Genomic DNA, 14,162 nt, shown 5'->3' on the forward strand with positions numbered 1-14,162 from the left:
CACACGGCACTCAGACTCAGCCCAGTCAGCCTGGAGCGTATTTTATGACTGAGTTATAAACCCCTGAAAAACAGCTTTTATAATGAAAATGCTGACACAGTCTTCAGCGTAGTGACAGCAATGTTATTGGTTTAAATTGAACTTGCTTTGTCAACCCAAGAGCACTTAAATAAGACATCTAAAAACCTCACGAAAACACACAAACTATTTGTGATGTAACACTTTTAAACAGTTTTACAGATTATGTATTACATTTAATTCACTTCGAAAAATCCTGAAGAAATGCAAACTCCAAAAAAAAGAAAGAATAATAATTTAAAAAGCTAGCAGCATTTCTTTTTCTTTTTTTTTTTTTTTTTTAGTTTTGGCAAAGGGAAGACTGAGCACCCTCAGACACCTCTTACTTCAAAAAGAACAAGAACACTCACCATTTCTCAAAACTTACATGGTACCCACATCTAATACTTTTCACACTCTTGCCAGCAAGTTTTCTGGGGCAGTTTTCCTAACCTTCAAAAGTAACAGCTGAGTTTCTCATTACACATAGCTTTGCAGCAAAGAAATTCAAGACATTTTAAAGGCTCAGAAGAGTATTAAAGAAAATGAGAAGATTTACTTAGCTGCTATTTTACAGTCTCATACGTCAGAATAGCCCTTATAAACTTGCTCCCGCACGCCATTTCTTACATTAACGTGCTATAACTGTGCTAGCTTGAAGTTGTAGGGACTGGAGTATCACACTACGAAGTGGAGGTGATTTTAAAATCCTACAGCAAATGCTAACTTCCCTTTTTAACAGTTCCATCAACAAGAGCCTGGGTGTCTCCACTACCAATCCCCATGTCAATACAGTGTTACTTTAATGACAGTGACCTTGTGTGGCTCTTTGAGCATCTTCTTCACCTTTTTTGAGACATTTTTCTAAGCCACTGTCCTTGCTTTCATCATTTAGCACATCACTCAAACCACTTCAATAAAACAGCGATCATGTTGAAGAGAGGTCTCGGAGGACCAGATGACATACCAATTAACAAAGCACACAGAACCAAATTGTTTTTTGTACATCTGGTTCAGAAGACATTTGTGAAAAGTGAGAGAGAAAAAAACAAAGTTGAGAAGGTTTAAAAGAGGAGAGTAAATGCAAATGAAAGGAGTTTTCCTAACGTTGCCTAATATAATGTGAAATTCATCCTTCACATCAAATCCATTCCCAGCCAGGTTACCTACTAGTAATCCTAAACTGAAGTCCAAATGTCTTGGTCTACGTGGTAAATCATCACATTGCTGCTGCCCATTGAAATACATCTTTTATTCAGCAAAGGAACCAGTAAATGCTTGCTCTATAGGACTTCTGCATTTATACCGCTCTGTTCCACCGTGAATCAGGGAGAACACCATAGTCAAGTCTTAATGTAATACAATCTCATTTTAGCCCTTTGTTGGCTAGATTTATTTACGGAGTGCGTGAGTATGTTCTGTATCTCTCCCAGAATTGTGAGGGCTCTCCAGCATTACAAACCATTAAAATTTGCAGTAAAACAAATTAAGAGAACTGCATCCCCTGTGACACGTTAAAGTATGTCATTATTGTAATTCAGAGTTAGCTTTAGTCAGACTCTGGAAAAGATTTACAAGATCTGAATGCAATGATTCAGCATTAAGTATTTTCATTTGGTTAAAACTGATTTGGCAAGGAATTTATTGTTTGAAAACATAACACTAGTCTTGGTTAACTTTCAGGCTACAAAATGAAATTTGCCTCGCTGCAGAGGGCCAGCACCAAGACTACTTAACTTCTACCTAATCTTCTGCTAAAAACATCAGTTGCACTTCACCAAAAGGCATATTCAGCTTCACCTTAATGATATTATATTATACCAGAAGAGAAGGGAAGGGCACGCATATTTTTCAGTTCATCGTATCACGCCTTTGTCAGGCTGTGCAAGAAAGATGATGCAAATCATCGATGGTTTGAATGAACTGTTGTTAAAGGAAGAAACAACTGCTCCAAGCAGGGGGAAGTTCTTTCATGGGACTATCCCTGAGCTGAAAAACTCTGAGAGCTTATTGCTCGAGCTGTCAAAGCTACAAGGGTTTCCAGCTGAAGCTGGCTTGTTTGTGGCCAGCCAAGGCCAGCGTGAAAAAGGCCACATGAACATACCCATACCATACGTGGTCACCACCAGACCAGAGCTACCTGTTCCTTCTCCCAGACCAGACCAAGTCAGATTGGATTTTACTGGTCAAGATGCTATCATAAAACAGGTATTTCTACTCAACTTATACACTCTAGGTTATCTTATAAACAATCATCCATTTTTATAAAGTCATTGAAACTTAGGTTTCTTAAAACATCTGATGAACCCTAAGCTGAAAAAACCAACCTTTTTCCTGAATCAAAGCTGACCTTGTTCTGACTAAGCTTGCAGAAAGCATGGGTTCTCCTGAATGACTGCATTTACGACCACATTCTCTTTGAACTTCATTTTGACAAGACTTTCTCCTGCTTGAAACTATGTTTGTGAGAAATCTTTCTAAAAGCCCTTGCGAACACTTAAATTCAAACACTTTATTTAATCACACAGGGAGAGACTCATACCATTGTGCAGATATTTCTGCAAAGATTTTGCAAGGCCATTAACCAGCTCAAACCTGGAATCCGCGTAACACTATTTTAACCCTAATAATAGCCCACTCTGTCCTGGCCTGCGAAGATGCAATGCAGAAATACCGTCACCTTCACTCCCAGAGCTGTTGAAAGGATGCAGAGACGTCCATGTACCAGGCCCTACTTCTTACTCTCATATGGAGTTTTATTAGAGGGTTTAAGAGTGTTACATGGTTTGTACAGAGGCTCTTCACATCTAACCAAATTGAACGCAGTAAGAACAAACCCATTCTAAATACAGCCAAGAAATTCAGCAATAGGTAAAAGCACGCGTACATAAAAAGAGTATACAAAGACACATTAAAATATTTTTATGTTAGATTTCATTTGATTCTTGCAATGTGCACATGAAAATCATAGATATTTGCATACCTCCATGAAGGAAATCCCTAGACTCCAAACATCCGAATGAATTCCATACTGCTCTCCTGAAATCCGCTCAGGCTGCAAAGAGATGGAAAGAAACATCTTCCTGAGCCTAGCAAACCAACACATGTACTTATTCCACAAAAGCTAGCCCAGGGCAAACAAATCAACTGAGAAAATGCAAAGAAGCTTAAAGCTTACCAGCTAACCTGGCAGACAGCAAACCCACTCTTCAGACGTGACTGACTTATTTATTTTTGCCTCTTCTGCAAGAGCAAAGGACTCGCTTATGCTCAGACTTGTGGCCATGCATTGCTACGCACCTCGTAAAGTTGGCCTTGGCATTTGTGTTTGGGCTGTTTTATCCGACAAAAAAAAAAAAAAGCCGACGGCTTGCACACGCGCAGCAAAGCGCAAGGTCAAGTTGTGAGATTCCAATGGTGTATGCATCTATCGCTGTAGATGTATAGGCACAACAACAAGGTACGCTAGGAAAACAGAGTCCTAATGTTGAGTCAAGGGGTTGGGGAGTAACTATGGTTTAAAAGCAAAGTTATTGAAGCCAAAAGAATCAATGAAGTCACATGCCAGCAATTTTATTTTATATCCTTTTTAATTTCATTTTTGACCTATAGAAAAAAAAAAAGACTTCACTCAAAACTATTAACAGCAAATTTAATGCCTCATGAAATAGAATGCTGTAAAATATAACTGCTAGTTTTTACTTGAAAGCTACAATTTAAGCATTTCCAAGGTCAAGTACAGCATGAAATGTAACAATAAAAGGCTCCATGAGACTTCTCTCCCCACTGTGCTGTTAATGCACCTGTCTAGCCCAACCACCTACAAAGCACTGGCTGTATTTTTAGTCTTTAATAATCCAGAGACCTTTTTTAGAAAACAAACTCCCAAATTAGTGCCAGTCCAATGTGTTTTCGGATGTTTACTCTGCACTGCTAATCCCAGGTCAAGAGCTTTTATCGCAGCCTGAATGTTAAGTAAAAAACACGGTGCTGTCCACGTTATCTTTAAGGATAGCCTTCCACAACCACCATAACCTAAAAAAACACCCCAGAATGTAACTGGAACAAAATCTTTTTGACTGACCCTCATTTATTTTGAGCTGAACAGTGACCCCAAAATTTTATTTAGTTTTTTTAAAGTTCATTAAGGCAAGCCTTCATTAAGCATGTTTGGCCTAGGTCAGCATATCTTAGAAATGTTTGCAACAGCATCATACAGGGATACAATTTTTAAGCATCCTTTTATACTGACAAAGATCCTCATACAGGTGCAGATACGCAGCCAAAAATGCATACCGACAGATACATCTGCCGTTGTAACGACACATGGCATCGGCTATCCCGGCCAAGCGTGCTTCGATACCGGCAATCACCGCACCAGTAGCAAGACAATAACGCTCGCAGATCTTTTTAGGGCAGATGAGACCCTGGCCCTTCCTGAGCCGCCAAATCGGCTGCAGAATTCACACTGAGCAGTATTAAATGGTTTATTCTTCTGTTATAACAGCTCAAGTTTTTAACAGCAACTTATGTTCAGAAATTATGTATTCACAGAAGATAGCGGCAAGTAAATAATTTGCAGATTTAAACAAAAAGTCTAGTCACATGAATGTAAGAGTATGAAAAGAAGATGAAAATAAGAATAGCATATGCCTAAAGTAAAGTGTGCAACATAGAGATCATCCCAAGGATACACAGCTCAAAAATATTTTCCCCTAAAAATTTCTACAACTGGTTACTTTTTTCATCCAGAATTTTTTCTGTATAAAGAGGTGATAAAATGATTTTATAGCAAATGTATTTTTGTTGGAAATTTTAGTTTCTCACTCAAAAAGCTTTTTTGCTTGTTTATTTTAAACAGAAACCTCAACTTTTTTAATGGTTTCAAATTCACTCAAAGTCTGCCAAGTAGGCAGACAACCCAAAACTTATGACCTTCATTATTTTTTGATGACTAGACTATAAATTTGATGACGAGAAATGACTCATTCAGCAAGCAAAACAATTTTAACACAAGAAATCAGATAGAGTACGTTTTAGCTTAAGCTTCTCTTTTTCAATTAATAGATGAAGGCATCACATTCATCCATAAACAATGAGAAAAAAAAAAGTAATTTATTTAATGTACACCTGGAAAAGAGAACAGTAATCTTGATTCCTACACTAAAAGCATAAAACAATTTAATTCTCAGACCTGCTTAAGACCACTCTAAGAGTAACAGCTGAGTTGGAAAAGTTGATTAATTTGAAGCTGTTTATTTGTCTGCATCGCTATATTCCAGTTCTTTTAGAAAATGGAGGCATAGAAATCAGCAGGCTTACTAGCAAAAGTGGTAATATAGAAGACCGGATTTTTTTCACTCTTTTCTTTTCTTTAAAACATTTTTCTGCACATAATATTCTGATGACACAGGATAGCCCAAGTCTTTCCAGGATGGTGACATGAGTGTTTCAGAAGCTACATAATGAGTACACCTTGACTAGAAAAGCACTTAGCAAATAAATGGACACCCTGGTCTGCTTTCTTCTCACGAGAAAGTAATAAAAAATACCTGAAAGCGATTAAAGGTCATGGATTTCTCTCTCCTTTTTTCTGAGGTTTGAAAAATACAAGTACCAATCGCTTTGTATTGGTTGCACTTTGTTTTTTTTTTTTCTTAAACAAGCTGAACATTTATTTTTTCCTCATTAATATTATGACATACATAGTTTGCTAAAATAATTTTAATGGCCAAAAATAAAAGACAACAGTTAATAAACTGCTCTAAACCGAAGCATTTAAGTTTTCACATCTGTTAAATGGAGAACAAAAATTAATCAAATTGATTTAATGGAAAATACAGGCTAACTTTTGTAGTTTACTTTCAGACTGGCTCTCGTCGCCATATGAATCTCAAAGGCATGAACACCACACGCCAGTTGTCAGGTCAGCTAAACCCAAACCTCGCATCCTAGCTAACAGCAGCAGCGTTCCTCCAAATGATACACCTTCAGCAATGTTGTACCTTCATCTAAACATGATGGGAATTTATGTTTTAACGTACAGAAAAAGGACAAAAGTAGTCTCATCGTCACAAGCATTCTAACCAAAATTTATAAAGAAAAGTGAAACATATCGATGACTCGGGATGTATGGTACGAAGATTACACAACGTGCAATTTAATGCCCTAAAATTCTTAGTCCAAATATTTTAGCTTCAAATTTACATGGCAGCTTCACATGGGAAACACCCACACAGGTGCTGAGGTATCGAGCAGCCCATGAGCCATCTGCACATGCCTAAATGCTTTGCTAAACTGCAGGCTCAGAGCAGCGGTTCCCCAACTGCGGACAGCCTCGGACCCTCAGCGCTCCGCAAGCAGCCGCAGGCTGTCAGTGGAAAGCTGCTGTTTTACGTTGAACTGGCTCTCTTCTTTGTTCCCAGCTGTTACAATGCATTAAAGACAACGAAAAATACATGAAAGAAACACTTTTCTGGTATTACTCTTCCATATCAGCGAGGAGCGCAGTGGCACAGAGCTGGTAGGTGAGCAGGGATAGGGAGGGAGTGGGTCTGCGAGACGGTAAAAGGGAGTTGTTTCGTGGCACACGCAATTAAGACACGGCTTACGCTGGGGATGGGGAGAGATGAAGTTTGAGAATTGACTTAGAGTGTATCCTGCATTACACAGAACAAGACTGTGAACAAATACTTCTATTTAAATGTTATTCCTGCATAAATCCACTTACCGCCATATAAGCATTTGTTCCAACATACGTCTTGGCTATAGAATTCACCAGCTATCAGACAAAACAGTCTGTTAGAACAATATAAAGATAATGTGGAAATAAAATGGGCAATTATTCCTCATTTAACCTACAATCATCATTCCTATAAATCAACTAAAAATTATGTAAAAGGGAACAAATTTATCTGCAAAGGCATTAAAAATGATTAAATCTCTCTTTTGTTCGGAATGAGAGTTCCAATTTAAACAAGCACTGCATTACAGTTTATGGCAGATAACCTTAAACAATTCTGTTAAACAGGATGCTTATCGCTTTAGTACCCCAAACTAGTCTGATATAAAAAGTCAATTTGAAGTAGGATTGAACGCACTCATTTTTCAGTCAGCTGGCTCAAGATGTGAATAAAGCCACATTCATCACTTGAATGCAACGAGCACTAAATACGCTGGAGGGACAACAGACTCTGACAACTTATAATACAAGGCTGACCTTCTCTTTGGTCCTCATGTTTGGCTGAGAGTAAAGGTGCTGAAATTCAAATCAACATCACAGCAAGCTCACGGGTCACTATCAGAGAAGTTCTCCAGGGAGGCCCAAAATGGAAATTAATTAAAATTTGTGCTGCACATTGTAAAAGCCCACCACTATTGTTACTCCCAATATTAATTTTTATTGTGGGCCAGTTGGGCTCCCCAGACACATCTCTCGTTCTGCCCTCCCTTTTGTCTGGCCAAAACGCTTTCATATCAAAGCTGCATATCAATGAAGTTTGCTATTCGTAAGTAGTAATTACAATATCAGCAGTTTTTACTGTCATTAAACAATGAACAATCATATTCAGATGAAGAAAAGTCGCCCAGAGATTAAAAATGAATAGGGCTGTCCCAGCAGAGGGGAGCTTGCTGTGGGGCTGTTTGTCTGGCAGCCAGGTGACTTTGACATTAGAAAGAGAGCGGGCAGATATCTAAAGGGGGAATTACCTGAGTGCTAACCCCAAAGTCACACAGCTTCACCTGGCCTCGCGTGTTCACCAACATATTAGACGGCTTCACATCTGTCGAGGGAACAAAACTGGATTTAATCTATATTATCCTAGATACGCATCGTATACACAGAGATCGTTACGAATATTGGCGCGATGGATTTTAATAGGAAATATTTCAATGATGTATTTCAAATGCAACCTCTCGTTTGTAAGAGCCAGTAGCACAGACGACATTATATCTGTACCTCTCAAATACTGATAATCCATGTTATTAAATCATAGAATCATTTGGGTTGGAAAAGACCCTTACGGTCATTGAGTCCAAATCTGCAGGTGACACCAATCTGGGAGGGACAGCAAGTGCACTGAAGGATGGGACCTAGAACTCGAAGTGATCTTGACAAATTGGAAAATCAGACTGAAAAAATAAGACTAAATTCAACAGGGACAAGTGGAAGCGCTACATTTAGACAGGGATTAATCAATTGCATAAATATAGGATTAAACAGCTGCCTGGAGTGTAGGCTGGAGCAGGTCTGCAAAAAAGGATCTGCAGATTATGGCATGAAGTGGAAACGACAGAGAGGGAACAAACTCTGTCACTGGGCGATTTAGGAACAAGCCAAAAGCAACGCTGCAAACGGTGAAGCCTGTTTTAGTATCAAGGGATAGCCCAGCTGACCTCTTAAGGTCCATCTCCGCCCCGTGACTTCGTATTCTAACACTGCAATTAACCCTGCCTCCCTCTTCTCTAACAGCCCTCACTTAATTCCCTGTAGTGACAAGAGCAGAATTTAATATTCTATAAAAATTACAAATAAAGTATCCATACAAACACCTGCATATAGGAGCACAGGCAAAACGCAAACATACAAGCACATTCGCGCCTCCTTCTGCCCCAGGAACATACACAGTGCAGCTTTGCTCTTGTGCACACCATTATTCAAAGCTACTGGCTTCCACCTCCATGGCTTCCGCTGCATAAAACGGCTCCGACCTCACGGTTTCAGCGCTTTTACAGAGGTTAACTGCCAGCAACGCCTTAAAATGATTCCTAATCCTGCTCCAGCAAATAAAACATCAATGTGCATCATAAAGCCAGATTGTCAGTGTAAAGATCTTAATGCGGACCCCCTCTGATGCCAAAAGAAGTTGGGACGCTTCTGTTGCATACTGTAAAATCGATGTGTGAATAAACCGCTGAACATCCAGCCTGACTGTAGTGCAGGAAACACTGAGCATCTTTCTGTTCCAGGGATGCCAGTTGGAAAGCATAATGTGCGCGTTATGGCCTGGCTTAAACTTGGGAAGATTAGAGCACAGTGGCTTTGCCTAATCACTGCTTTCTTCTGTCAAAATGGATTAAAAGCAATAGCTTGTATCTTTGCCTTCTTTAAAAGTGAACACTAGTTGGGTGCAGATGGATGAAACCCAACTAGAAAAGAACCTAATTTTGTTTATCATTAAGTTTGCCTTTGTTTAGCAGATGTTTTCTGGTACCACAGTAGCTTGCTTAATTTGTCTCTGTAATGTAGAAATGTATAACCTCAATTAACAAGCTGATTAAATGCTTTCCTATATTTGAGCTAAAAATCCAGTTTAAAAAAGGGGAGCATTCACGAGTACGTTATATAGCTTAAGTGGATCCGTACGTTTTAAGTTAGGTATTAATATTGCCGATAGGTTTTGCAATTTCTCCCCAAAGCCAAAAGAAAAATCAGTCACGAGTGTCTTCATCGTGTTAGAGCACTGACAGACTCAGGTTGTGTATCCTGATCTCCATTTCATCTTTAGGAATTCAATCCGTGTGCTGCATTTGATGGATTTTGACCTATTCCCCCGCCTCAGGTGATGAGACAAAACACCGCTACAGAGCAATCCACGCAGTCACAGAATCTCCCATACACTTCCTAACAACGTTTTAGGAATATATTTTCTAACTAAAACTTCAGGGAGACTCAAATATTTGCTTGGGGCAACCCGCTAAGCAGCACGCTCCTCTCTGGTGTCGAGTGACTTTGCTAAATCTAACAAGACATGCCGAGTACATCAGCAGGCTCGATCCCGAATCCCGCGAAGAACAGTAAGTTGCACAGTAATCCTGTTTGACCTTCTTTCTAAAAATATGGCAGCCGATAGAGCCACCTCGCTACTAGGCTTGTGCTGAATTGTAACGAACAGCAGATGCAATTACAGATACAGAAAATACTGACATTCTGCACCACGAGTCCAGCTGTTTACAGGACTAACACTTTTAAAAGAAAACTGCAGTATAACAAGAGGCCCTTGCTTTTAATGTACAGGATGCAATAAAAATAATTAATAACCAAATGGACAAGAGAAGTATTTTGGTGCAGTATGGATGGAAATAGGCTCGTGGGATCAAGACTGGATCAACTGCATTACTTTTTAAGAATGCAAAAATCCTTTCACTGCGAGTAGAGTGAAGGGTCTGGGAAGGCAGAAGGAAGCTCTAAGCGTGAAACCTTACGACCTCACGGAACGTGAAGATGAGGCAACATGCACGTAGCCAAATTTTCTTTCTATAAGGACTCAACCACGTCACGAGTTCAGAGGAAGGGGCAGGATGTTCTCCAAGTGCAGCCCACAAGTCCTTGTTCCCTTAACACGACCCACCAGAGGAAACCACCAGGCCACATGTATCCCCTGTCCCACCAGGCCTGCCCAGCTCCCACCAGGGAAGAGCCAAGGCTCCATCCAGCCATCACCTTGTGCCACCGGGGACCTGCAGACCCCACCTCCCCTTCCCTGCGACCACGTGGGATGTGACAGTAAGTCGACATAATTAAAAAAACATCTGTCATTCATTAAGCGTTGCTTGATCCTGAAATCCTTCCACAAACAGCACTAAAAAAAATTATCCTAAAAGAAAAAAAGCAATCGGCCATCAGCCCATTAAGGAAGGGAAGCCCATGCAGGCTGGGGACTCTACTGAGCAACCTGCAGCCAAACAAGCACTGCTAAGAACAAATACTATCTGTCCTTGCAGCAGAATTTAAACAGCACCGCAAAAGGGGGATTTAAGCAAATAGTTGCTATGAATTCCAACGGTTGCGTTGATTTCCTCAAGAAAAACGGAAGCGACAATCCTAGACAAAAATGTCACTTCGCAAAACATCTCCTATTGAAAGTGGGGAGAAAAATCACCCAATCAGTAAATTAGCCTTTTTGTTTCATAAACTGCTTCAGTTAATGGGTTAAACATTTTTTGATTTTGGAAAACAAATGTGCATAAATAATGTTCTGCACCATCTGCTTGTGATTAATATTACTGTTTAGAAGTGAAAGAATTTAAACAAGAGCCAAAAGGGGTCATTATGCTCCCATTACCAGTGCTTGCTTAATACAAATGATTTCTATGAAGCACCATTATAGAAGATGAACAAGTCCTCTTTATGATATATCTGCCTAAGTCGTTTCACCTCTCTGCAAATAAATGGGACCTCCAAGCTCTTACTTACCAGGAAACAACTGTCAGAGGTTCAGCTTTTTTGATCACCAAACATTTTAGTCACCTTGTTTTACTGAAAAGCAAACAGATTGATGATTGTGGGAACCCCCCCCAGATTTTTAAAAGCTGTCTCTTGACTTTTTCTGTCTTTTAAAAATATAAAACTGCAATACGCCAGGTTCAAGGGAGACAAAAGATACAAAAGCACAATTTTAGCTGCAGACAGCTCACAGAACATTATTGTCAACAAAGTGAAGCTGCTGGAAGAATGAAAATATTTTCTTGCCATAACGACCTCACCAGCATGCTTTTGCAGAGGCCAGGATTATTTTTTTTACCTAAGCTTAAGTGGTCCATGAGTGTGCCTGTACGTCTTTAGCGATACATATATAAACACAAGTATGTATCTATATGTACACACACGCGCCCTAGTATTTTTGTTTGTGCTTCATTATACATAGCTGATGAATTCTCACACCGCTAAAAAAACAGGGGGAAAAAGTCATATACGCTGCTCTGGTCACCTTTGGTGAAATCCTCAGCAAACTACGGTTCCTGCTGAGAAGACAGGAACACTCACCGTCCACATCGCACAAGTGCCTGTCCCTACCGACCAGCACCCTGCTGCTCCAGTTAGCTCAACCCGGCACATCGCAAACCAGAAAACACTTCCAAAAACTCTGACACAAATTCAAACCCTAGTCAGAAACCAAGCTGCCCAAACCGTGCAACGCACACTGGCCCACAGTACACAGCCATGCATACAAATACAGATCAGTACAATTAAACACAAGCGGGTAACATTTATTTCATACATTTCTTTTAATAAGGAGGTGTGAACGGAGAAAAACATACCAGATAAAATGCATACAGTCTATACTTATTCTTGAACTTAACAGATCTTGGTTTGTCTTTATACAAACTTTGACTTTGTACATGATTAGACTTGTTTAATTGCTAATTCTGTTTTAAATCTAAGTTAATTTCTCATTACCCTTCCATTTCTACTTCTTATCCTCTGGGGAAAAGAGCACACTTATCATTGGGACATTCTCACATCTTCCAAAGAAGTGGTGTAGGTGTTAATCTTACGTTTATGTTTGATGTGGGTGTGATGACTACGACTACAGCTTTGGGTTTATTAATATGCACGGCTATCACCTCATTAGTTGCAAGGTTTGTTTTGAAGTTAAGCTGTAATATTTGCTGAAATGTCTGATCTGGAATAAAAGACTTGCTCATTGTTTGTTTCCTTTGCTTTAATCCATGCTCTAGTCACAAACTGTCATTTGCTGCACTGCCTTACACAGCTTCTTCACGATGATTGCTTCTCCACCTTCGTTATCACCACGGTGGAAATTCTTGACTTCTTAGCCTACGCGAGCTTCCTGCATGGTCTGCTTTACATGTGACAGCAAGAAAGTCAGGGTTAAATTTTCTTTCGTTTACCTCTGATGCATTAAAACCGGTAGACAGCTGAAGGAGATTACTTTGAGAAACAGGCATCTTCCTTGCACTGTATTACTCTGTATCCATTTTTAAGATACAGAAGTACACACACATGTTCTGTATCTTAAAAACGGGTACAGAGTAATACCAAAAACCAGTCCCTTGAGGAAACTCTGCTGAACCCTGGAATGCTAGTTATCCCCTCCATGGCATTTTGCAGTGCTGTCTCACCTTGGTCAATCTAGCAACAGACCAAGGCCAGAAAAATCTGAAGTGTGATGAAAAATCAGTTTCTGTGCTTCTCTTTCCAGACCACAGCAAGGACCATACATAATTCATCAAAAACTCAGAGCTGCTCTTCAATCAAGGCAATGAAACCCATGCAGAAGGGGAGATTTTGTTTTACTGGCAAAGCAAAAATCAGACCCAGGTTCTAAATTTACAGCAGAACAACAATAAAATGTTACAGTTGTCCTATTTACGCTTGACCACAATGCTCTCTCCAAATCACATTCAGTGGGTGGCCAGAATCTTTAATGAAAAAATTAAAAATGAAAAAACATTTCAAACCTGCTTTATCTTTTTAGGTGTTACAAAAGCATGGCAAAGACTGTGTAGCCTATACAGAGCGATAGCCAGCCACGGATGCTCCAGCTGCTTTTTCTTTTGTATTTATTCTGACAACTGCTGTGGCAGCTCTGGCATCTAGACCGCTCATCCTCTTGCTGAGAGCGGATGGAGCTGACAAATTGCTGCATCTGGCAACATTCAGGCTAGCAGGTGAAATGTTTAAACCATCATCAGAAACGAAGCCTCCTTGGTAACCTGTCTCTGCACCGAGTTGGTCATGGACTCCGGGTTATTTCTGTTCTTTTAATCCAGTGACAGCCTACGGTCACATACACCAGCAGCCTGAGCATCTCACTCACCCTCTAATCGGGGGTAACAAAGCCAAGTCCTCACTTGATCTCTACTCACTCTTCTGGCCGCAGCCCTCTTTCTCCCACCCAGGAGAGAGCCCGTGCTCCCACGTCAGAGCGATCTCCCAGGAAGGAGATGCTGGGAGACTGAGGAGGAACTGAAGCCGATGTCCTGTTGCACAGCTGCTCGCTGGGCCATTACACAAAGGAAGGATCAACCTCCTCCTCCACTACAAACTCTCCACAAAAGCCTGAGGATAGTCTGAGCCTAAGCTCCAAGGAGGGGCAGGACCTCAATACATACTAGTAATTAGTGTTTCCTATTAGCTTCTTTGTCCCACTCAGTGCACAGATTTCCGGATGATTCTCCAGAGGTGCCCGACTCCTTGCACTGATCACACCAGGACACCGGGCGCCTGACCCAGGCATTTCTCATCACCTTGCCAGAGCCTCAACACCTACTGCTCAGCTGCTCCAAAACTAGGCACCCCAGAAGAAATGGTCTTACCTAGTTGGTTTGCAACTTAAAATTTGCTACGTGTCTCTCTA

The 14,162-nt window shown here is 40.4% G+C and overlaps 1 protein-coding gene across 7 annotated transcripts in view; it reads right to left on the reverse strand.

The window, feature by feature from the left end:
• MAP2K5 (mitogen-activated protein kinase kinase 5) overlaps positions 1-14,162 on the reverse strand; it is a 139,707-nt gene that overhangs the window by 62,260 nt on the left and 63,285 nt on the right. For 4 of the 7 annotated variants that reach the window (XM_072869860.1, XM_072869858.1, XM_072869864.1 and 1 more), the window contains exons 14-16: positions 7,768-7,841; positions 6,788-6,838; positions 3,041-3,112 (exon numbers count right to left, since the gene is read on the reverse strand). In XM_072869860.1, coding sequence (XP_072725961.1) covers positions 3,041-3,112; positions 6,788-6,838; positions 7,768-7,841 — 197 coding nt within the window. Of the gene's footprint in view, positions 1-3,040; positions 3,113-6,479; positions 6,670-6,787; positions 6,839-7,767; positions 7,842-14,162 lie in introns of those variants that run through there. The other 3 variants (XM_072869862.1, XM_072869861.1, XM_072869865.1) reach the window with 2 other exon arrangements.

The sequence above is a fragment of the Ciconia boyciana genome, chromosome 8, assembly GCF_034638445.1.
Source record: "Ciconia boyciana chromosome 8, ASM3463844v1, whole genome shotgun sequence".
Classification (NCBI taxonomy): domain Eukaryota; kingdom Metazoa; phylum Chordata; class Aves; order Ciconiiformes; family Ciconiidae; genus Ciconia; species Ciconia boyciana.